The 27,208-nt window shown below is 28.2% G+C and overlaps 1 protein-coding gene across 2 annotated transcripts in view; it reads right to left on the bottom strand.

Annotated features, from left to right (window-relative positions):
* Positions 1-27,208, bottom strand: part of LOC107437254 (prolactin-releasing peptide receptor) — a 91,347-nt gene that overhangs the window by 17,388 nt on the left and 46,751 nt on the right. The window contains exons 1-2 of one of the 2 annotated variants that reach the window (XM_071178833.1): positions 12,984-13,127; positions 414-890 (exon numbers count right to left, since the gene is read on the bottom strand). In XM_071178833.1, coding sequence (XP_071034934.1) covers positions 414-854 — 441 coding nt within the window. In that variant the 5' untranslated portion in view covers positions 855-890; positions 12,984-13,127. Of the gene's footprint in view, positions 1-413; positions 1,427-12,983 lie in introns of those variants that run through there. The other variant, XM_021147983.3, reaches the window with a different exon arrangement.

The raw sequence follows: 27,208 nt of genomic DNA, 5'->3' as shown, positions 1-27,208 counted from the left end.
AAGAGTATGCAGCACCATTTATGCTAAAAAAAATTTACAGCTATTTGAGAATGGATCAAAAATAAATCTAAATAATTATCTCGTAACTAAATTCTCAAATCGATAAAAATTCAAAATTATTTTAAATAAATATTTGACGTCTAACTAACTATTCTACACTTGTTTGGACAGCAACCAAGGAAATGAAACTAAATAAATATTTAACAAAGTTAAATTCTTTTAACAATGTTCTTAAATAATTACATAAGACTACTAAAAATAATTATTTCTGAAAGCTGCCAATACATCAAAAAATAGACGAGTTTCTGGCGTCACATAAAAGAAATTTATATGTAGACTATTAAATGAATTTGAAAAGTTACATGAAGCATGTAAAAGTGTTGTAAGATAATAAACAATTTGAAAAATCTTACCTTCTTTCTGTTTTTTAAAATAGCATAATCTCTTGCCTCTTCTCCATTCCCTGGTGTCTTTGTTGCTTTGAGCTTCAAACCAATTGCTATGTACACTAAAGATATGAGAAACAGTGGCACGATGTACTGAAGGAATACTAGAATGTGATTGTAGATCTTCCACGTCTCCCCGGGGATGCCAACATTGTTGCAGAAAGGTTTCGAAACAGTTCCAGTATCCGAATCGAATACCATGGTAACCCTTAGAGCAACTGCATATGGAACACTGATTAGAGCACTGAATATCCAGATGAATAGGACTATCCATTTTGCCCTTAGTTTAGTAGTTTTTGCCTTTAGAGGATGCATCACTGCCCTGTACCTGTCCAGGGCAATCGCAGCCAGGGAGAAGACACTGACGTTTACAGACAGGACTTGAACAAAAGGGCAAAAAGCACACATAAAAGGGGGCAAGACCCATCTTTGCAACAGTGCAGCCTGAAAATGGAATGGGATCACAAACATACCAATGATCATGTCTGCCACAGCCAAGTTTGCAATGAAATAGTTTGTGACATTTTGCATGCGGCGGCTCAGAGCAACTATGACAATCACTGAGAAATTACCAACTACGCTTAACACAGAAATGAGTCCGTAACAGCAAGATAAGATTATAATCAGCAGTAAAGGTACTTCATACAAGTCACTCACATAATGTGTGCCATTTTTAAAATGGATGTCGTGAACTGATTCAGTTTCCAAAGTTATATTTACGTTCTCTATGCTTATATTGAACACAGACATCTTCTTGACTGTCATTTAAAATGTTTCAGTAATGTTAGATAATCTGTTAAAGGATATTAGTTTAAATTGATTGAAAATTGCATACGGAGGACTTATAAAACAGTCCTTGTTACATGGTGTGATAAACTTTATTCTTTAGTGATTAATAGCTGATAAGTAATTACATATTTCTTTAAAAAACATCGAAAGTTTCAGAAGATGCAAGTAGTTTTTGAATGAAATATTAATACCTGAAAAAAGAAATTTTTTACAAATATGTTGCATTATCAAATACATAAAAACATTCATTATATCACTTTTTTCATTAAATTTAATTAAAAAATTAAGATCCTATCACTTAGGATATGTATCTCTTTATATTAAAAAATCGTTAGGCCACAGTCGCCGATTTGGGTGTTGAATTTTGTTTTGTTGCTTCAAAACTCTAATAATTAAAAACTTGAAATTGCGAAGGATTGAAGAAAAATAGACAGAATATACAGAGAGTACGGTGGAAAAATATTTACTATTCGATAATTAGCTCGAGATGTATTAACTGTTAAACTTGACGTTAAATAAAAAAAGCATACTTTTAAGAGTTTTTTCACAATTTTTACCCTGCTTTACATTTTGTTTTGTTGCTCAAAAACTGTAATACTCAAAAATTTGAAATTACAATGGGCTGCAGAACAATTTGCAGAGATCGAAGGAAAAAATTAGCATTTGAGAATTAGCTCGATAATTATTATCGGTGATATTCGTATAAAAAAATACCTTGTTTGTTTGAAAAGTAACCTGCTGAAATGCAATCGCAGACTTGGCATGCTAATTGCACTATTTTGTATTATAATTTTAATGAGATTTTTTTTTGAATTTTTATTAGTTCGAAATTTCTTACAAATGGAAGTGCTATTTTGCGATTTTCGTAGCATTTTCTTTTACATATGGATTACTTATCTATTATTGCAGAAATTGTATTTTTTCTTTATGAGATCTTTATTTAAAAAGCTTGTGCTCATGTGGATATCAATCAAAAGTTGCCAAGAGAGAGAGATTTACATGCATTGCATTGATTTACGTATTTACATTTAAAAAAGATAACATGAAAGAGGTGAAAACCATTCCTTATTTGAATTATTGTCAATGAAAAAAATTACTTCATGTTTATTTCCTCTTATTGATTAATACTTTAATTAGTTTTATAAATTGTGTTTAAAAACGTTCTGGTTACTCTTTATAACAAAATAGAAAGGTTTTCTAATGGGAAGTCAGACATTTTTATATTTGAAATAAATAAATATTTTATATTAAAGATTACGCATATTCAATTTATATTAAGTACAATGTACGAGATATTCGCAGCTTTTAACAAACATTCGAATTTTTTTAACCACTAAATTAGTTAAGATCTTTTATTCAATATTTTAATTACTTTTCAAAGAAAAGAAAAGACTGAAATAAATGTATTTTAGATATTTTATTGTCGTGTTAGGTCCGAAACGCAGTTCGGAAACATATTTAAAATGTTTGGGGATAGCTTGATTTTTTGAGGGGAAAATCAGGAAAAAATGCATTTTTACGCTCTATAGAATAGTTGTGAGGAACTACTGTCGTTAAGAAAGGAATCAGCTTTCATATGGATATATTAGATTCCAGGGCATCAAGATAAGCTGATTAGGATGGGAATAATTTCGTCATCGTCGAAATTGATGTCCAAGATTCCAACAACGATGATTTCTCGTATAACGAACATATCTATCTTGTACCTTGAGTCTAAATGTCAACATCATCGGACAAACTAAGTGCTCTTTAAAGTTTAGAACTGCATTGAATAAACTAAACGATCTTTAAAGTTCCTCCTTTATTTTTCAATTTTTTATTGCCGACATTAAGTTATTTATTAGTTATTATTAGGATTATTTATTTAATACCAAATGAATGGTTTAAATACTGTCTATTTTGGTTTAATTACAAGAATTTTATTTTTTCTATCAAGAATTTCATTCGAGAAAGTAATTTCGCCAGAATTGTTTTCTCCATTCAGTATTATTTTCTGACAGATTATTTTTATGAAAAAAGTTACAACTTTTAATTTAATAACTCATATCGTCTCGCAATTATAGTTAACTGCTTGCAGAAATCATAAAAAAAATATGCGTCTCCACTTAGTGAAAACAAATTAATACAATCTATATATAATGAATTTCCAAACTTCGTACTGTTATACTTTTAAAGTATTAAAGATATCGTTCTAAAAATGACGAAAAAGAAAGAAAGAAAGAAACATGGAAAAGTGGTCATGTAGAAAAGAGCCTGAAAAGTTTACGCGTTTTTCATAGATCATCAGTAATGTAAGAAGCATTATTAGTAAAAAACAAAAATCAGTTTTATGTAACGATTTAGTTTTATGTCGCGGTTCAGTTACAGTTGATATATTTCAGTTTTATAGTAGTACAAGCAAAACTCCCCCATTACTTGATAAGAAATTAATGCCACATTTTTTAATATTAAATTTGAAGGCGTTGTAATTAATGTAAATGCATCTTTTTTAATGTAAGTGAATCTCTTTTTATTAAATACTACATTCCTTAAACTATTTTAGTACCTTAGCCTGTCAAATTTCAGTAACCAATTGAATCAAGCAGAGTTGTTTGAATCAATTAATCGAGAATCCTATTTTGCGAACTGCCACACATCTATTCATTACGTCCTGTCTACGTTAATAAGCCTTATACCAGTGCTTTATACTCCTTGACTATATACATGACTCTTTGATTACTAAATGTGTTGACGTAACTAGCTTGGAATGCATGTTAATTCGGATTAATAGACGAAGGTTTAACATGACATTAACTTACCTAAACCTATCAGGTATTTAAATTGGTTACGTGATATAATTGCTGTTCACACAACTTAACTGCATAGCAAATATACAGCAGTTGCTTTTCCATACTCATGGAGAAAAGAGTTCTGACAAAATTACCGTACAGTATGATAATGAAGTTTTCGGTTAAAAAAAACATAATTATAGTTAATAAAACAAAAATATACGGTACTTAAACCATTCATTTTTTTCTGTTAATATGGCAACAGTATACTGCTAGAAATTTCCTTGAAAAAATTGTTGAATAGCAATTTATTTGATTTTCACTTTACCATACACAAACAAAACAGTTAAATAACTATTAATAAAATGGTATCCAAACTATTAACTGTGAGAAAAACAGTTTATTAACTGCTTTCACCTAATATGGTTAAACAATCAGAATTTTATCACACTAACAAGATCAACCTAATGAATCCACATAGTTTCGTGAACAGTTGGATACATATAATAGCCGAGAGGGCTAATCTGTCTTGACCGGCAGAACAGGGGTTCGAGCATAGCCACCGAGAAATGAGGTCATTGATATCTCCAAGGTCTATTAATGACGTCACAATAGGAGTTTTTAACTGAGTAACAGCTATATTTAAATACTTGTCATTGAAATGAACAAACAACAGCTTCGGTTGTCCGTCGGTTGTACTATGCGTTATATCCGTTATTATAAAAATTTTAAGCATGCCATATACTTGTACAGAACAGAAATGTAAAGGGAATAATAAAAATAGCCCTAAAATTTAGTCCTAAAGTTTTAATTTTAAAATTCCCCATGACACGACTTTTATAAGATACCCAATCTTTGATTTTTACGAAAATGGAAGTAATCAATTAAATGCGAGATTTATCAAATAGTAGTTATTAGCCAGAGAACGTAATATTTATCTTTTATTTTTCACTATTCGGTTTTACACACTTTATAAAAAGGTTCTTTATTACATAAAAAGAAGTTATATCTAAACATTACAAAGTTTCGAGTACTGTTTACTGTTTTTAGCCGATTTTATAACGAAAAATTAGCAAAATACTCCTACTTTCATAAAACTAGATGCCGTGAAATAAAACCAAGTTTAATATTTGTTTGCTTAAATATTCATGAATTGGGACCAAATATAAAACTGTCCTCGAAAATAAAATTAGTAACTTAAACAGTTTAGTTTTATTTCTAGAAGATAGAAAATATTAATAACAATGTTGACTGGCACTTGAAACTAATTTATTCTTAATGATAGTATACAATTATCAGACTTAAATTTCATAAATATTTCACTTGAATGCAAAAAAAACTGTACATTCAATAATAATAATAAAAAATAGGTATTTCAGACATTGTTAGTTATTTAAATTGCTTTGGGTAATAATTTTAAATTAGTTTTAATGAAACTGTTTTTCATGCTTCATATACAAATAACATATACAAACATAAATTACACAAATAAATTGCTTAACTGTATCTTGTGATGAACTCGTAAGTAATTTTTTATTGCATTATGATTCATCATTAGATTTTATAATTTATTTTAGGGAGTCAGATTAACCAAATATTGGCAGAAGTATTCAAAAATAATTTATTGTTTATGTTAAATTTTCAAATAATCTCAAACACACTGAAAAAAAAAATCATTTCTCTATCTACATTATTTAAAACAAGTATTGCCTATGTATTTATCTTTGTTGAACCATGAAGTTTTCGTTTTTCTATTCTCTTTAATGTCTTTTCATCGTTCATGACCCAGGATTTAATTGTATTTTTGTATTTTCTCTATTTTTTCGTTCTTTTTTTTCACAGATTTGGTTTTTCTCCATTTACTTTTACGTAATTTATAGCTTACACTTGTTTTGAAAACTGATTTTATTATTTTTCTATGAAAAACTAATGAATGAAAATGATTCTTGTTAATAACTTTCTGAAGGGAATTCATTATATTTGCATTGTTTAAAATAGTTATATTATGCACTTTAAAAATGCCTTATTTTAAAGAATGATTACTTAAAATCAATTTTAAATATTTTGGATATAGATTGGTACCTCATATAGTGATTCGATAAATATGCTTATTTTAGTGAAGATGTATAATGATACTTTAAATACCCACCAAGAACCATTTTTGTATTCCCCTCTGAAAAAGGAACGTTGTTTAACCCTTTATAAGCCAGGAGGAAGTATACTTTTCATCAACTTTGTTTATTTTTAAATGTCGAGGGCTATTTTCCTTTCTATGAGTAGTGCAACAATTTTCTGATTACTTCAGAAAATATAAAAAATACCAATGATGGGCTTCGTTTACATAAATATGTGTAACAGTAAAGGTTCGCGTGGCGTCAAAAAGAGAGACCAACTATGGGAAGCTACTCTAGTGCTCTGTTTGTTAGTTCTTTTGATCATTTCTCATCGATTTTATTTGTAGTTATAATCACGAAATTTATAAACTTAATTATAAGCACACAAGTTTTAGGTCAATTCTTACAACAGGTTGAATTTTGAAAATGCCATCCACCAAATAAATCGTCTTAAATATCAAATTAATTTTGGGTAATGGGATGAAGAATTTTTTTTATTTATAAATCTCAATCCAAAATTATTTTAATGTACTAGGAGGCTTCGCCCCCTGCTCGCTGGCGCTCGCCAACTCCCGGAACTGCTTTCGCAGTTCATTTCGGATTGCTTCGCAATCCAATGCTCGCATTGCTCGCTCATTGGATACGTTCTTAACGTCTAGCTTTTGTATACTTTTTTGAATACTGAAGTTCCGAAAACTTTTCACTGTAGAAAATTCTAAACCTGTACATTTCAATATTAATTTGAAATTGCAAACAGTTCACATATTTTTCTTAATCACACTATTCTAAATTTCAGTTGTTGAGAAAAGTAACTGTTGTAAGTTTTGTTTTAAAGTCTTTCCCACCAGAGGGCTAAAGCCATGTGTTGTAAAACAATATGAAATAGTAGTCTGCCACTGAACGCCGGATGTAAAGCATCGGCTTTGATGAAGATAATTTTGTATTTTTAATTCTCTGAAGGGCGCCACCTTAATAATATGGAATTTGTAAAATAAATGTATATATTTTTGATTGTTGATGAAGCCCATCATTTTGTGTTTTCATCAGTGTTCAGAAGCAGAACAACTATAAGTTTTTTATTTTATCACAAAAAAATAAAATGTATAAAAAACAAAGAAAAGAGTAAGAAAATGAGTATAGTCATAGAAAAAGTTAAAATTATAATATAGTATTTGTCAGTTAAAATAAAACTTTTTGTTTAAGTCATTGCTAACAATTCAAATTTCTCCGAGGCAATTCTAAAGTATAAATTAAGGTAGTATTGTTAAGTTGAAACACAATATTTTTAGTTTTGATGTCAACAATACAATTCAATTTTTCACAAAAACGATTGTTTCCATTGTTAAGTTCAATGTCAACAATTCAAATTTTTCTGAGGCAACTCTTAACCTCTAAATATTATTTTTTTTATGTACACATTTCTAAATGTCAGTATTCAACCACAAAACAACTTAAAGTCCTCAAATTTAGCATGAAGTTGTAAAATGTAATGAAAGAGGGTCATAGCAATAATGAAAGTAGAAGTAAAGTTAGTACTGTAAAATTAAAACAATATTTTTAATCAATGAGCCAAGTTCTTCAAGAAGCAGTTGTAGAAGTAGGTTGTTTATTTAAAACTTTTTATAGAATTTCTTTAAGAACACAATTGTTAATTTGGGCATTTGGCGATACAACACTTTTAGAATTGAAGGATTTGTTACGTCAAGCGCTCAGGTATCATAATTTTGATCTAGTTGCGCTTCTATGTCATTTTGATTTATGTTGCTAAGTTAACTTTCAAAAAATTCTATGGCTGGCAACAGCATTTTTATTTTTTAAGTTGTTTATTTTTATTTCTTTTAGAATTCGTTATTTTTTTAGCGAAATGTTTTTTAACCTAACAGAATTCTTTGCCGACTGTTTTCTTTATATATGAAGAAAATAAAGTAAATATTTAAGTGTTGTGAAAAGAATCTTCTTTAGTTGTACAAAGTACTTCAGCCTAAATTCGGGAGCCACGCAAGAGAATTATATATATTAGATCAGAAACACATAATTAAAAGGCAGAATGCTTTGGTGTTTTCAAAACGTAAACAAAACAAAGCAAACGTTGCCACCGCCGGAAAAGAAATACAGCCAAAATTTGGGAGCCACATAAGAGAATTATATATATTAGAAGTTTTGAGCGTTTTTTGGAGGAAAGAAAAGCAAAAACAAAAGTTTTTCACATGCATAGTTTTTGGATATTTACATGTCGTTTGACTCTCTAGGGATTGTTGTTGAAGATAGAACTTTAAATAATTTTTTTTAGAATCAGCCTAAAATAAAATTGTGCATTAATAAACGTTTTGAAAATTTTTTATCAATTTTACATGAAGTTATTTATATCTGTGCATTCCATATTTTACAATTTTTTTCTTTGCAATATTACATGGAAATTTTTATAATTGATCTGTCACAAAACAATGCGAAGATTTACTGCAGGAAACATGATGCTGAAAAAAAAAGTTCTGCAAAAATTTTGTAGAGACTTACAGCTTTTAAAAACCCAAACGTTGGAGATTTTTATGCATTTTTTAATTTGTTAAGAAATTTAGAGCCATATTAATAATTTTTAAAAGTTTATTGATTTGCATTAAAAAGTGCACGTCATGCAACTTAAAAAATGTTTATTTTAATTTTGTTTGAAAAAAAATTATAGTTCTGAGGATACTTTGAACCCTTAATTATTGAGGAGTTAAATTCAAATTTGCCTTTTTTTCATTTTTCTTATTTGGATTATGTCTGGAATATCATTCGTAAGAATTTTTTAATGAAATCCTTTTCTATTATGAAATGTAACTAGTATTATTTCATAACAACATCATATAGTCTTTCATGTTTATTTTATTGAATTATTACAAGATACATAATATTGAGTTATTCCAATAAAAAGCTGAAAATTCACTACTTAAAAATATTTAAGTGTCTGTAAATTAGCTAAAGTTAAAATATTTTACTTCACTCATAAGAGATTTGAACTATTAATTTCAGTCTTATCTTAATACAAATCTGCACTTCAAGAACTTCTGAGGATAACGTCATAAGGTCACTGAGAGACCTTAATTCCCGGTGGTTATGGTTCGAATCCCAGCGTTGACACCACAGTATTTTCTCCATTCTCTTCACACATGAAATATTCTGCACTGATTAATTTGTGTCCTGGACTCTCCAATGTCCTTTACCTTACAAAATTTAGCTCCAATATCCAGTTAAATGCCTACTTCACGGTTTTGAAGCCATACTAGTTGTAAATGGTTAAAAACCCATATAGTTTTGTATTCATGGTTTTGAAACTATACTACAAGTTGTAAACGGTTTCAAAATCGTAAAGGTAAAGAATGTTCTTTACCGTAAACTTGATGAAAATTGTACAGGCAGACTCCTGTTGGTTATTTTACCCTAATTTTAGAATGAAAATTCTAACTGCGGGTACCGGAAATTCTGGTTGGTTTTCAAAATTATATATCTTATTACCACACATTTAGTAAATATTATAATACTGGAAAGTTAATTAAACTAAATAAATGATTTTTATGTCATGCTCTAAGGTATCAAGAAAAAATTACTATATTTAGCAAATTTTATCACATATTATAGGACAATATTTCATCGTTAATTTTACCAAAATCATTACCAAAGTGTTTCTGTAAAAATTACCAAATTTTTCAGTATTCCTATAGAGTCAGTAACACTGTAATTGTTTTTTTTTTTTTTTTCAAAAGAGTTTTGATTATTAACTGGAAAATGAAACTCTTATTCGTTCCTCAAGGAAAATACATAACAACAGATCTCTAATTAATTTTAGATATTGCATGAAAAATTTAGTTCAAGGGTCTAGTAATGTAATATAGTGATAAGCCATACTTTTTCGAAAGGTTCTTTGGGTATGTTTATACGTGTAAATTATTTCTCAATCAGAATGAAATAATATGATTCATAATCTGGATGTGTAAATATGTGTTTCATATCCAGATATGTAACTAGATATGCAAATATATGTCGTAAATTTCGTGTCCAGCGGAAAGACGACAAAAAAATATTACACAACTTGAAATGATGATGCATTTAAAATCTTGGAGTATTTCATTCGCAAATTATGTCCCTCTTTAAAATAATTTAAATTTTACTGCATCACAAATATTTTTTGGTTAAAATTATTTTTTATGCTGAGAAAAAAAAATTTCGTCAAAACAACCGGAATATGATAAAATTACCGTTTTCTGGCTCTATGGGAACTCTAAAAACCTCACTCTCAGAAATGAAACTCTCACTTTTAACTATTCAACATTCCTTGGGCTGTACTTAGCTAGTTTTTAGAATCGTTTTGTCTCCAAATGTGTTTTGTGATTCGTAATGAAGCGGAAACTCTCAAATGTATGACGAAAATGTTTCCTTAACTGGATACCTCATAGCAGCGCATTATGGGAGACTGTTAACTAGAATGATGGAACTAAAATGAAGACCTGATGATCAAAAATAAAGTGACGAAAGAAGCCATCCGGTCGTAATGTGGGTAAGGACTTGGCTTCCTACTAAAAAGATCTCAGGCTCGAATCCCACTACGGACATGTGCGTAATTTATTTCTTTGCTCTATTTGTCTATCTTATGTTATTAAGGTGACACCGACCGATCTGTATGGTGTTCACGATAAAGTGATTATTAGAAAGTTGGATACGATTTTTTTTTAAATTGATGACGGAATAATCTTTCACTGTTGGCGTGATTTGCTTCTTCGGTAAAGTGACGACAGTTATTTTCGCTACTTTGGCGAAATGTTCGCTCGGAACATGAATCAGGAAACGGTTTCGTTAAAAACGAAGATTGTTACGTGAAAGTTGAGCATCCATTTTTATAATGCTCGACAATTTCTGAAAAAGTACTTTCGTAATGATTTTGGTAAAATTAGCAATTAAATATGGTTTTACATTATTTGATAAAATTTGGTTAATGTGGTAAAGTTTGGAAATGTTATCATGATACCTTAAATCATGGCATAAAAACCATTTATTATTTTGTTTTCCAATTTAGTGTTTTTAATAAGAACTGTAATTTTGAAAACTGAAATACACTGTAAGCCGTTACCATGTAAACGAAAAAATTACCAAATGAGTTGCGTAAATATGGTATATTTTGATTGTATTTACGAGAATTAAGATTTTTTACCAGAAATAACATTACCATGCACTATGTTAATTTTAAGAAAATTTTTCTCAGTGCACATTTTTCATAATTCAATTTATATGAATGTATATTATTTTCGAATGCCAGTTTTATCAAATTATTGTAAAATTTGCTTAAAATTAATTAGTTTTATTGAATTGATTTTATAGAATTGAATTAATTATTCTAAAATTAATAAATAATTCAATTTTAAAATGCATTTCAATTTCATGAATTTTATAGGAACGGGAAAAAAAAACTTTTTAAATAATAAAATGATATAATGATGGCTTTTTAAATAATAAACAATAATAATTACTTAAAAAACAACAGCATAAAATATCTTAATTTTTAATTAATTACAGCAGTTTTTATTACATAATATTTGTATTTGCATAATAACAACTGTATTTAGGCAGCCATTAATAGGTTTTTTTTTCTAAAAAATTTTTTTGCTAAAGTATATTTAATCAACACAGTTACTTCATGTTGTTATAAAAATTATTAAAGGAAAATTTTAATTTTAATTGGATAGAAATTAAAATCTTTTTTTTTAACAATTGAAATAAAAACGCATCGCATTTTTTGCATTTTACTCTGGAGGCGAATAAAAAGCATTGAAAAGAATAAAAAGAAATTTTATTTCTGAACTCTTGTTAGTTTTTGATAAACTAAAATTGGTTTCATTAAATAATATTTTTTATTGAAACATGATTGTCTTTAGATAATAATATTTTTTTTTAGTTTTCTTAAGATTAAATTTTGTAAAAGTATATTTTATCAAATAGGTTTTAAACAAATTTTTTTTATAATTAACTTACAAAAACTTTTTTTTGAAGAGGAAATAAAACCTAGTATTAATTAATGCCATTTATTTGAAAACGCTTTTCAATTTTGCAAATTTTTGGTAAAGGCAATGATATTAAAAGCTTCTAAAAGAATAAGAAGTCAGTATATTCACTATCTGAAACCAATTTTTGATAATTATGAGTAAAACGATATTTTTATTGAGAACTATTCTTCTTAATGCATTATGATTATATTTAAATATTTAACAAATTTTGATTTTTCTAAAATTAATTTTTGTAAGGATATTTTTTATCAGATAAATGATAACAAACTATGATAAATAATATTGAAATTTGTTTATTAGAATGAATAGCATGCACTTATTTTTTAAAAATTTTTCAATTTTTTTTTAGAAAATGAATAAAAAATCTTTTAAAATGTAAAATATTAATATGTTTTCAAAGTATGATATTTTTTGGTAAATTTTAACAGATTCAATTAAAGCCTACCTTTTTTTAATGAATAATTCCTAATTTTGAAGACAACATAATTCTTACTCTTTCATAAATTTATTTTTTTATCGTTTGATAGTTATATTTTTCGAACTATAAAACTCATCGAAAAATAAATATTTTTATTGGATTAAAATATTAACCTAATATTAATCGATTGAGTATTTTTTTTTAAAAATTGTGTTTCAATTTTTCAGCGAAAATATTTTTATTTGCGCATAAAAATAAAATATATTTCATTACAAGATAATTATTTTTATCGAATTATATTACTCAAAAAAATATGAAATAAATAAGACTTTAAAAATAATTACTTTTATCAGATTGAAATATTAATCAATATGATTTATCAAAAAATAGCTTTCCGTTAAAATTTTGCATACCTGGCATTCCAGTTTTATCCGAGAAATTAACTGGATTTCCCGGAAGAAAATTCCGGACCGTAAGTCAGAAGATCTGGTTGAAGAGTGAATGTCGCCGCAACGAGCGCTAAGAGTTTTGTTTTCAAAATCGATCGTAGGCCTTGAGTTGTTAACTTTACTGCCTCAAAAATCCAAACTTTTCGATGAAAAAGCAACGTTGGAGAGGCAATCGGGTGATCCACAGAACCATCCAAATGTTGATTTTGAGTTTTATTTTATTTGGAAACCTCGGATTTCTAAGTTTACTACAAATTTTATGAATTTAAATTTACTTAAAAAATAAATCAATATATCGATCAAACTTAATAGTTTTAGGGTAGATTCTAAATCTTAGAATGAAAAAATGAATTTTCTCCTTTCTTTTTATTGATATTTGCTATTTATTGAAAAGATGTATAATTTTTTCTAAATAGCACTATGTAATGTATTTTAAAGATTTTTTGCAATGGCATTGGAATGGCAAGGTTATTGGATAACTTAATAAATTGAGGATAATTGTTTTACTCGAAGTCATTTTGAATCGAGTCAATTTCAATTTACACTGCGAAACAAATTTTTGGAAAATTAAAGCATTGTATAGCATTGGTATTTCTGGTTAAAAAAATATAATTCTGGTTTATAAAACCAAAATATCAGGTATTTAAACCATTCATTTTGTATTTTTTCTGTTTATATTCTAACGGTTAACCAGAAATTCCAGTACGAATATTACAGCTCTTATTACTCCCTATTTAATTAAAAATACATAACTGAAAAGTAATTTAGCCAAATAAATTATGTTTAAGCCTTGCTCTAACGTATTGTGATAAAATTACCAAATATACCAAATTTTAAGGCACATTTCAAAATCGTATTTCCTTCTTAATTTTATAGAAATCGTATCAAAAGCGCTTAGTAATATAAACGAGCGTTTTAGTGTTTCCATAAGACCAGAAACACGGTAAAATTTTCAGTATTCTAGCAGATTTTAACATTACTTTTTCTCAGAGTACCAGTTTAGGAAAAACGTTTTACAAATTAGTGAAAGTATAGCAGCATTTTATAAACAAATAACTTTTAGTTTAGTTGTTATACGAAGTTATTTAATTTCGCTGTCGAATAAATTCTGATTGTGCGTGATTGTGATTGTTTAAATCCTTCCTTAAATAGTTATTCACTAGAAAAAGACAGCAAAGCACAAGACAGATTTAATTTTTAACTTTCTGTTCTTCTGTAGCTGCATATAATTTTCATTATAAGAATTCTCTTAAAAACACTAATTGTTTTTAAAAAAATTTCAAATTATTTAAATAGATCAAATCTTTTATTCTATTAAAGGTAGGTCTTTTTTCCTACAAGTATATTAAGTACATGAAAATGCAAAAATTTAAATGATTGTTTAAGATTATTTTAAAACTTTGATAGCAAGTATAAACATGTGTTGAAAATTTAATAAAGAGCAGTTTGTGTTTTAGATCACAGACATATATTTTTTCATTAAAACAATGCTTCAAAATTAATTTACTTGAATTCTTCTGTTTAATTGAAATTCATGCTCATTAGAAAAATTTTATCATTTTTTGTGATACTCCTTTCAACAACATAAATAAATTACATTTTCGAATTGTTTTGTGTATTTTAATTTCGATTCATAAGAATAATTTTGATGTGTAAAAATGGTTTACTACTTGTAAAGTAAAGGTTTATTTTAATTATATTCATATTTCAAAAGCATGCAATTGTACATGAAAATCCAGGTGACGAATTAATTAATTCCAAATTAAAATGAAATGAGTGAATGATGTTTGTGCTTGAAACAAATTAAAAAGTAAATGTTAATTGAATGAAAAGTAAGAATGGAGAAGAAACAAGGCTAGAACAAAAATAAATATGGATGATTAAGAAAGTTTTTGAGAAGATGAGCAAAAAAGATGCAAAAGGTTTCCAATAAAAATGATAATAAAATCAATTTTCTATGGTCAATTAATTAAACGCCTGTCTATTTTCCCAAAAATACAAATAACCAAGATTGTTGAATAAATTTTATACTCTAAAGAATGTGGGATTCTATGTCATATTTCTAGAAAATTTAAAAGGAGTTATTTCAGCTCTTTTATTTTTTCTATTTAAAATAATTTTTTTAAACAAAAAAAAAACCAAAGCAAATTGTAATTTAAAACAAAAATCATAATATTGATATTTATAAGATTTGCTTTAAGTATACCTTAAGAACTACTATTAAAATTTTAATAATGGATAGAGTCTTAAATGTTATTATCAAATAGCACCTTTAATGTTATTATTAAATAGTACCTTAAATTGCATTATTAGATATCATCTTAATTCAGAATATTTGCTAGTAATATGAAGCAATTTAGTGCACTGTTACAGATTGCTCGGAAAAACGGTTAAGTATGAGTTGAATTAAATATGAGTTTATTTATTTGTTATATTACCCTTTTTTTAACCAAAGCAGTTAAATAACCTTAAAAAATATGGTATTCAAATTTTTACTTGCTAGAAAAAACATTTATTGGCTGTTCTAATCTAATATGGTTAAACAACTGATCATCTCCCCTAACTCTCAAAAAATGAAGGAGTTTAACTCTTTTGGGGTTAAATTAGACGCCATGACCCCATGAGGATCGAGTACCCATTCTTCGAAAGCTGCAAGCTTAGCCGTGAGATAAGAATTAATAATTCATATTTTTAACTTCCATTATCGCATGCTTATCCCAATAGGGGGTGCTTAATTATCTTATAGTAAGATGTGCGTGAAGCCAACTTATATCCTTGCAACGAATCCCAGCATTGACACTACAATGTTAAATAGGTCTTCAAAGTTTAAACACACATCTCGAAGATTTTTTGAATTCATACTCCTACATTACTTCAAACTAAGTTTCCAATGTCCAGCACTCTTCAATTTGTGACACTGGCGAATTAAAACATGAAACTGGAGAATTAAAACACTCGTTTAAACATAGACGGCAGCACCACAAAACTATTAAACGCGCAAAAGTTAAGCATTTTCCCTCTCTCACGATGTATGGCACCATCGAATAAACTAGTCAAACGACATTTCAGAGTTCACTTGACAAAACACAACTAAACTACAACAAAACTTCAATGTTCATTGTATAAAGAATTTGCACAAATTCATATGTAACATTTTTCTAATGCTAGTTAAATTTCCTGTTTATGGTTTCGAAGCCATGCTACTTGTAAATGGTTGCAAAACAGTTTAGTTTTATATTCATGTTTTTTTTTTAGCTATACGAGTTGTAAACTCTTTCAAATCTGTAAAAGTAAAGAAATGTTTTCAACCATAAATTTGCGGTTAATTGGAAGTATAGATTGCTGCCTTTTACTTTACCTTCATTTTAAAATGAAAATTCTAACAGTGTAATGAACTGAATATAATAATTATAAGATGGACTAAATATAACATTAGTTAGAACAAAAGTTATTTTAAGAATGACAATAATAATAGGAATTTTAAAAAAAATATTTGTTAGACATTTTATATTTTTATATAATATGTTTGCACAAGGTAATTAAAAAAAATTAAGCATTAAACTTTATTTGGTTTATTATGTTATGCTTAAAACAAACTAAAAATTCTGTCAGCAAAATCATTTTTATTAACGTTTTATTTTTTGAAAAAAAAGAACATGAATATTTTGAAACAAATACTTTGTTCTTCAATTTTTCTTTGAGGCATCAACTCGCAATCTAAGAAAAGTCAGTTTAAAAAAATTCAAGTATTGATAAAAGAAAAGGAAATTGATTTTGATTAAAAAGATAATTAATTAATTTAATTATAAAATCATTGTCAAGTACTTTGTCGTTAGAGAAAATAATATAAAATGGTCGCATCAATGTGTGCATGCTTTATGTAACATAATTGTTTTTGCTTTACCGTTAACTTTAAAATAAATTATGCACATTTGTTTTAAATATATTTGCCTTACTTTTATTTTTAAGAAGGTAATGGTAAAGTAATGGAAAGTAATGCAAAAAATTTTTAGCCCTGCCAATAAATAAATCTGTGATAAAATAGTTCTTATACCACATTTCTGATTAAAGCTACTCTACATAGGTCACTTACTGAGTTCTTTCTATATATTTAAAAATTGAAGAAAAATAAACACATAGATTAGGAGCCGCAAACAAATATTTAAGCGAAGGCAAACAGAAACGCAATCGAAATTCGACGAATCATTACTGAGGAAGTTGGTACTGAGAATATCACAATCTGTTTAATTGTAGATAGAAGCAAAGGGCAGTTGAAAGGTGGTTATTAGAAACACCTCGAAATTTGGTCCAGAAGTTAAATTATTTCAACATTTTTAATTAAATGGTTCTCATTGCATACAATATCTAAAAACTGTATGAAACATTTAAATTACCTTGAATTAAAAATTACATACTCTCAATGGATTAAAAATATCTCAAAAATTGTCAAAATCTACATCGCAAGTTTAAGTTCCTGTCATATTTCTGCTCCTTTCCAAAATCCCAGAGGGGGTAGGCATGCAATTCTTTACTTCTCACTAAATATACTTGGAAGGAGTATACTTAAAAGTTTGTCGCGGAGTTGAATTTTGTTCCTGTTTAAGTTCCTGTCATATTTCTGCTCCTTTCCAAAACCCAGAGGAGTAGGCATGCAATTCTTTACTTCTCACTAAGTATACTTGGAAGGAGTATACTTAAAAGTTTGTCGCGGAGTTGAATTTTGCTTTCGGAAGTATGAATTAAACTCCAATTTTTCCGTACTAATATTGATTTAACACTTAAGTTGTGTTCCCAATTGTCAAAAATATTTTGACAAGGATTTTACAAATGTTTACTGAAGGTGATCATTACGGAATACTCTGAATTAGGAGCACTGGAAAGAAGTCTAATTTGAACAAGAAGAAAAAAAAATTAAAATTTGTTGTTGTCTTCCGGTTTTACATTGCACTAAAACTTTCAAAAAAACAGACAATAATTATTTTTTTAATTTTAATATTGCTTAAGGTCATACAATCAATATGCTACAATTTTCCTTATTTTATGTTAGCATAAAATGAATCGAGTTACAATATCATTATTATTTGAATGTCGTGTTATGTTTTTCAAAATGAAATTCTTTTTCCAATTATTTTTTGTCACTTACAGTCACGACTTATCAGCTTATCGACTACAAGATGGTATATAAACAAAAGATCTGAACAAAATTGGACATCGAATTTTGATAAGTATCGTCAGCTAGCCCTTTTACATAAATGGAAACCCACCGCTCCTTTTATTTATTTTTCGTGACGCTCTAATTACAAGCAAAATATATATTCTGGTAATTTTTAATTATAAAAAACAGTTAATGGTTGTTAAACAAAATCTTTTAATCTGTTAGATTCTGGGAATTATATTTGTCCAGAAATAAAAAATTACAAAAAAAGTAGTTTAAATTATTTTTTGAATTCATACTCAAAAATTTATCAGTTGCTGATTTTGATAAATGGAAGAAATTTTAATGCTGAATTACTGTTTATCTTTGATATAAATAACTGAAAATAAGTACAAATTTGAAAAAGAAATATTAAAAACTCTCATAAAAAATCTAAAAAAAACTCTACAAAGAAGGGCTAACTGCGGGAAAAATAATTTGAAGATACTACACTATATTTAAATTACTTGAAATCTGAGCCATATTTATAGCCACTAAATAAAATGTCTCTCTTAATGCTTAATCACACAGACATGCATGATTTCAAGATGAGTATAACTATTTCTCAGAAGAATGGAACTAACTTCATGCAAAACTTAATTCGTTATTGGCCTTTCATAGCCATCAAAAATGCTGCAAATGTGTGAAAATTGTTCTAACCGTTAAACATGACTTTAACATACTTCGATTTTATGAACATGAAAAATATGTCCAAACTCAAGATATTAACCGATCTTCCCTCATTCTACGTAGTTGACATTTTATCTTCCCTCATTCTACGTTGTTGACATTTTATTCAATGGTTTGAATTTTCTTCAATTACTGACATTGACTGCAATGAATCATTCCATGCACATTCCTTTCCATTATGGGAATCCATTCATCGAAAAAAATAATAATAATTATGTATTTTTTCTAAGATTTTGCTTTTTCCCAAAATATAGAAATTTATTTTAATTTAATTTCTACATCATCCACAGATACCCACTCTACACTATAAAATAATTCCAGTTTAAATTACGGTATAAAGTAATTAAGTACTGGAATTTTGAGTGCATCACCTGCAAAAGCCATTTGACCTTTAAAACCATTTTTACTGTAAAATATTGTACCATAATTTTAACAGTGATATCGGCTTAACCAGAGTGATTCAGTGTTTTTCCGTAATCATAAATAAAAAAATTATGGTAAATCAGATTTTTTTTGCTCCTTAACTTATTCCGGTAAAAACGAATCTTACGGTAAATATTAACGGCATCCTGAGTGCCGTTACTTTTTAAGTTATCTTACAGAGTGTTTCCCTAATATACTGCTTCTTCCTATCTCTCTTTTTGTATTTGATTATCTTGTTCCAGCTTGTTCTAATTCTCTTATTTGTGACACCATTTTTTCTCTACTTGCAAGTTGTTTGCCATCTGTTTCTTCTATCATTTTGAGTAATTACAAAGAGGGAGGTCCTTATTTATGGAACTTTAATAACTGTATATCTATATTTATCTGACATTATATGTGCTTCATTCTCTTTGTTTAGCTTTAATTAATTAAATTTTAATTTACTTAAATTATTATTTTTTGGAACAGTATTTTGCATATCTTTTGACTTCGAAGTTCACTGTATTATGGTTTCTAGAAAGTCACTGCCAAATTTCAGTTAAGGTCATATAGGCAGGTTTGATTAAGAAAAAATGGCATGCGTATGTATCGTAAGAGACAAAATTCAGAAACGTATTGTTCCCACACTGAGACGGAAAAGTATAGGCAAATTTATCAGAATATTGTGACATTTTCCGTGTTTCTGGCTCTATGGAAACACCAAAATATCAGCAATTTTTACCTAAGTGCTTTGGAAGGATTTGTGCATAATTAACAATAAAATAGGATTTTATAATGTGAGTTAAAATTTTATTAAATGTCGAAAAATTTGCTAATTTTATCAAAACTTAGAACATGGCATAAAAACCATTTATTTGATTAAATTTATCCGTTTTGTATTTTCTAATAAATGTGTGGTAGTAGGAATTAAAATTTTTAAAACCAGAATTTTTGGTTAACCGTTACTATATTGAACGAAAATATTACCAAATGGAATACCGTATATTTTGGTATTAAATATCGTATATTTTGGTTTTATTAACCAAACTTACTTTGTTTTTCTTACCAGAAATGCTATTACCATACATAACGGTAATTTTACCAAATTTCTTTTCTCCGTGTAATTCGGCAAAATGAGACGAAATGATTTTTACTGTAAAATATTATACCATTATTTTTACAGAAATATCTGTTTAATTGGAAAGCAATTAACAATTAGAAATAAATCAAAAAAGGAACGTGCTTAAAAATAGAAATGCAGAACTTCATATATAAATATAGCAATTCGATAAAATGTTTCAGAAATCAGTTGGGATTCCATTCATTGTATTAACTTAATCCTGAACCCTGGGGATTACAAAATCCTCTAACTGGAAAAAAAATGTGCCGAAAGACAATATTAGAACTAAAGAAGAAAAGACTAAGCTGAAAATCTTGAGAGTTTATTTAGGAATAAAATATTGAAGTTGTTAAAAAAAATTGAGAAATATTGTGGATCAGATTGAAATTCACGTAATTTCGCAAATTCATACTGGAACTTAAATACACAGCTGCTGAATTTCCTTTAAAAATGGCACAAACTTTGCGGATGACCCAACATAGTGGATTCTGTTGAATAATAATGGTAATCTATATATATATATAATAAAATAAAGAATTTGTGTTTTTGTTTGCATACCGGATTGTACGATTTCTTAACTCCCCTCGAATATAGATGTACCGGAGAAAATAGCTTGATTGGGATAAATTTTAAATATCATTAGTTGCCTCAGGCAAACATCATTGTGCCAGATCATACTGAAAAAAATATGTCAGATGATGCAGTTAAACTCTTTTTGATGATATGAACTACTAAATACGTGTTTAGCTTAATCTAATAACGTAAAACTACCAAGAAGAGTAACTAATAGTAAACAAAAACGTTGATGNTAGCTTATAGCTACAATAAAATAAAGTTAGTTTATTGTGTAATGCTTAGTTAATTTTTATTCGTTATGCTATGAAATTTAAATGTTCAACGTGCTCATGATAGCATAAGTGAACTAACTCACAAGATTAAAATTTCTAAGGTTATTTGAAACCACGTGTTTAATTTGTCTGTAGTCATTCTTTTACAACGTATTACTGTAAAAGCAAATAATTCAAGATCAATGGTTTTCGAAATTAAGAAATAAGGTATTTAACTTAAGAGCAAAATTACGAAAAAATAGTAATAATTCTCTGAAGAGAACGCAAAAATTCCCTTTACTACTATTGGTTCAGTTACGATAGGTTTAACTCCTTTATAGGTACGAAGTATTTTATGAGTTAACTTGGAGATTAATACTGCACCAATACTGTACATTTATATACTGTATTTCTTAACTCCCCTCGAATATAGAAGTACCGGAGAAAATAGCTTGATTTGGATAAATTTTAAATATCATTAGTTGCCTCAGGCAAACATCATTGTGCCAGATCATACTGAATAAAATATGTCAGATGATGCAGTTAAACTCTTTTTGATGGTATGAACTACTAAATACGTCTTTAGCTTAATCTAATAACGTAAAGCCACCAAGAAGAGTAACTAATGGTAAACAAAAACATTGATGAGATTATTTTAGCTTTATTATTTGTGCCAACATTTGTCATACAGCTCTGTGCATGATTTTATATCAATGATTTGGTGGTTCTATTTTTTCAGCCTGTCTGGAGAATGGGTATTTAGCTAGTAGTTTATATAATACACAGTAAAAGTTAAAATCAATATAAAGTCAATGTAATAGTAATAGTTTCCAATTCTAGTTATAATAATACAAGAGTAATAATACAATAGTAATAACAGTGAAGCAGAATTCAATAGAATTATAAAACATTCACAAACAAAAATTCAAATTTTACTTTCTTTATGCAGAAAGAGAGAATAAGTTTCCCATGATTCTGAACAAAAATATAATGCTTCTAAGCTCTTTCGCTAATAAAACTATTCTGGATCAAAATTGCATCGTTTCAACTGATATCCATTTGAATGAATTCTTTTACAATGCATGATTTCCAATTGGAAAGTATATCTTATGACTGCAAGGTTTAGGATGAAGGTAATAGTAAGCGATAGAGATCATTCCTCTGGAATCTATTCTTCAAATCAATTTTGTAGTCGAATTCGTGCAACAAGTTGTGTTTATTCTGTTTTCCATCATCTTGAAATTGCATTTGAGTTTGCACATCCTTCTTCATCGAACCTATAAATGAAATCAACTTCCTTGGCATTGGGAATTCTGAAAATGGTTCGAATATTTCCTTCTTTACCTTTGTGGTGCATGATTATTTTTGATCGTAAATATTAATATTTCACAGAAAGGAACACGTAGCGTTAATAAGAAATTAAATGAAATATTTTATGGTATTTTAGCTCACATAAAATAAAAAGAATAAAATCTGGTATAAAAAGGGAGAAACCAGGTGTAAATATAAATTGATAAAAGCTTAGATATGGATTCATATATTGCATATTTTTAATCCCACTTTTTCTCTATCTGACACATCTAATAACTTTTGTGACGAGTAAATTTTTCTAAAAAACTTTAAAATGTTGAAAGTAAATAATTCCAAGAAACTGAAGAGGTAAGAATCCTATTAGCATTGATAATCGGTGGGGCAGTTAGAACGTTCCTTGCCAGTTCGTAAACTTTGAATACTCTTTTCTACTTGAATACTTTTCCATGCTTCTTTCTTTTTCTTAATTGTTAGAACGATATATCTCTAATATTATAAAAAGTATAACATTAAGAAATCTGGAAGTCTTGTATATTCTTTAAATAGATCGTTTGGTTCGTTTTCACTAATTGGAAACACATAATATTTTAGACTTTTACAAGCAGTTAACGATAATTACGAAAAGATAAGAGTTACTGAATTAAAAGTATTAATTTTCTTCAGAAAAAGAATCTAACAGGAAATAATTCTGAATGGAGAAAACAATTCTGGAAAAATTACATTTTCGTAATGACATTCTTGATTAAAAAATAAATGAGAAAAAATACATAAATCCTGTAATAAAACAAAATATACAGTATTTGAACCATTCATTTGGTATTTAATAGATAATTCCAAGAAATTTAAAATGTGAGATAATACTTGATTAAAAACTTCATTTGCTTAATTTGCAAAAACTTCAGTTGCTGAAGTACAAATTGGAATACGTTTCAAGCACTCAATAAGCACCCATTTACTAGACTTGTCTGACGTCGTTTCGACAATGTTAAAATTATTTTCACTCCTGTCACACCAGTTCATCTTGATGTTCTGGAATCTTGTCTGGATCATATGAATGCTGATTCTCTTGTTAACAACAGTTGCTCCTTACCACCTCCCCATAGCACTTGGGAATGCATTTTTTCCTGATTTACCCTTCTCGGCTACTGTGGTTTATCTTGCTCTAGTTTTCTTCTTTATCTCTCACGGCTACTGGGTTTTTTCTAATTTTGTTTCATACCTTTATTTTCCTTTTTTTGTTGGCAACTTAACGTTTTGCTTTATTTCAAATCGGTTTTGCTTCTTTTCATTCACGTCTGGCAAGTCTTGAAAATGGACGCCTATTTTTGAAGCACTTGAAACATGTCGAATTTTATTTCCCATTTGCACATTTTTGAAACGGTTTTTAATCAGGTCATAAAAAGTAGTTTCATTAAAGATTTTCTATTGTATTACAATTAAAGTCGAATAATTTAGCCATGAGTTGTATGTATGTTGAGATAATCTGTGATATACTTTCTTCATATGACTTAGAAGAGACATTTTTTTTCTAATTTGAAGCTTTACTTTTGCTCTCTCTTTACTATATTCTTGTAATGTCTTTCATTTGAAAAATAGTCAGACAAACAGCTGTTTAATAACTTATTTTTGCAATAATTTGAGAGTCTTTGTTAAAAATAAGGGAAAGAAATATTCCAGAATGTTTTCGAAAAAGTGAAGTAAATGCAATATTAAAATCTTTCAATAATACTCAAAGAAAAAACTTAAAACTCATATCATATAGTAGAATCAAATCATGCTTAAAAGGTTAGAATTTCGAAGATAAAAATAAAATTGACGGGCAGACAGGCTAAGAGTTTTTTTTTTTTGAAACGGAAATCGAAAGTATGATAGAATATTTTATTTCAAAGCATGTTTATGTTTACTTTTTCAATCTTTCCCTTTTGAGTCATTTCATAATATTTATCTTTTAAATGCTTTCCACCTAAAATAAATATTTACTGAATATCGAACACAAAAGAATTTATTTAGGAAAGGATTATCTACCATAAAAATTAAATATTTTTCTTTAAAACTTTAAATATTCATGATCGTCTTTCATTCAAATTATTGAGAAATTAAAATTCTTTTTGTATCTAAAAAAGTGGATATTTTAAGAGTAGAAATTTAGTCTATTCGTATAAATGTTACAGAAGAGGCAAAATCACTACATTCATTTGACTGAAGAACTGAAAAGTACCTAAAAAAAGGAGCTTAATGCAATGAATGGAGAAAAAAATTGATATCATTGCTGCAATTAAAAATAGTTTTTTAATATTCATATCTGGGCTACATTTTTCTTAGCATTAAGGGATTTTTTAACTAAAAATACTCTAAAGTATACAAGTTTAAAAATAACGGACCAGCTGTTCCCCAATAGAACGAGGATAGAATTCAATTTTCAAAAGTATTAAGCTCAATGAATTTGTTTTCAGATTTAAGCGGAAATAACTTCTGCTTTTGAATTTGTAGAAGGGGTGTTTCAAAAAGAGAAAAACGTATGTTTCAGTTTTAAAGTAATTTTTTTCAAGACGTACTTTGTATACAATAAAGTAGAAACATCACAGGGAAACTCATTTACAAAAAAAAAATTGTAGGTATAATAGAATGCACAAAAAACAATTTCCGATTTCATCATTTTTTTTAAAATTCTCGTATCTGCGTGTACATGAAAACAAAATACATCATCGCTTTTAAGCTTAAATCCATTTTCCAACTAAATTTTCCATTTGAAATTTTTTAAGTTTAGAATATCAGACTTCCTGGTCGCAGAAAGTTACTTAAGAGCTTTTACCAAGAAGCCTTGAGTGCCATATTTCAATTTATTTATTTTAAATTTAAGTGAAAATAACTCTTGTCATTGAATTTTCAGAAATAGTAGAATTTGTTTGTTTCAGAAATTGTACTGAATTGCAAAAATTCTGGATCAAAATTTATAAAAAGTAACCTTGCCCTGGGTATCATCCGGAAAATTTATTTCACTGTAAATTCCGTTTTTAACGTAAAATTCTATCCCCTACATTTTGCTATAATAATTGTTGAACTGCAGAGTGATTTTAAAATAAATATTACTGTAAAAATTAAGGCTTAACAAATTATTTGTTCTTTAAAATTTTTAGTAAAAGTGGATTTTACGTTAAAAACTACCGGAACCTTAACTACCGGTACACTTTACCGGAACTTGATTCTGATTTTTGTACGGTGCAGACAAGAACTTATGATTCATTTTTTATTACGATTTATTTATTATTTAAGATATTTTTACAAGTACTTCATCTAAAATAATTCTTGGATCTAAAGAAAACAAAAACAGAACCCATTTTCAAAAAAAGTACTTTGTTTAAAAACAATTTTCAATACAAGAACTTATGATTCATTTTTTATTACGATTTATTTATTATTTAAGATATTTTTACAAGTACTTCATCTAAAATAATTCTTGGATCTAAAGAAAACAAAAACAGAACCCATTTTCAAAAAAAAGAACTTTGTTTAAAAACAATTTTCATAAAGTAAAAATAAGTTCAAAAGTAAATAAGTTCTTAAATAATTAATTGCTTCAAAGAGAACGTCTCAATGAAGCCCACTCACTAAAATGAAACTAAATGTATAAGAGACTTTTTGAACAAGCATTTTGTCGTTATTTAAATTACGAGGGTTGCTATTTATATTTCTGGCCTTGGCAACAGTAAGTGTTGCTAGGCGACCGCAGACGATTTTTATTGAAAGTTTGATATTTTTAAACATAAATTCAGCAGACGATTTACCATTATAGCTTCATTTGTGTTGTTGACAGTAAATTGAAAAGTTCTTCTCTTTCAAAAAATGGAATTGAATCGTGAACATTTTCGTGCCATTATTTTTCATAACTTTCGACGTGGATTGTCAAGACAAGAGTGCTTCGATGAACTTAATTCTTTATTCAGCGATAAAGCGCCATCCTACAGCACTGTAAAAAATTGGTATAACGAATTTAATCGTGGTCGATGTTCGATCCAGGACGAATCCCGTGCAGGTCGTCCAAAATCCGTTGTTGTGCCAGAAAAGATCGATGCTGTGCGTGAACTGATAAAGCAAGATCGGTATGTGACATACCGTGAGATAGAGGCATTAGTATGACTAGCATCTATAAAATATTGCAAGAACATTTGAGCGTAAAAAAAGTTTGTTCGCGTTGGATCCCGCATAATCTGACAAACGCTCAGAAAAAAGCTCGTGTCGATTGGTGCAAGGAAATGTTGTAAAAATACGTTCAAGATACATCAAAGGCTGTGTATAACATCTACACAGGTGACGAATCATGGATCTATGCATATGAGGCGGAAACAAAACAGCAATCAACTGTCTGGGTCTTCCTAGACGAGGCAAAACCAACAAAAGTTGTTCGAGGATGAAGCACATTGAAACAAATGATTTCCTGTTTCTTCGGCATTAACGGTCATGTGGCAACAGTGGCGTTAGAGCAACGCAGGACGGTTAATTCTGAATGGTTCACGATCATTTGTTTGCCAGAAGTCATCGGAGAAATTCGAAAAAAGCAGATGAACAGGCGAATCATTCTTCATCATGACAATGCGAGCTCTCACACATCGACTCAAACAAAGGCATTTCTGACGGAGCGAAAGAT

The sequence above is a fragment of the Parasteatoda tepidariorum genome, chromosome 3 (genome assembly GCF_043381705.1).
Source record: "Parasteatoda tepidariorum isolate YZ-2023 chromosome 3, CAS_Ptep_4.0, whole genome shotgun sequence".
Taxonomy (NCBI): domain Eukaryota; kingdom Metazoa; phylum Arthropoda; class Arachnida; order Araneae; family Theridiidae; genus Parasteatoda; species Parasteatoda tepidariorum.
Note: the sequence above shows the minus strand (reverse complement) of the source record. Positions and strands in the feature narration are given on the sequence as shown.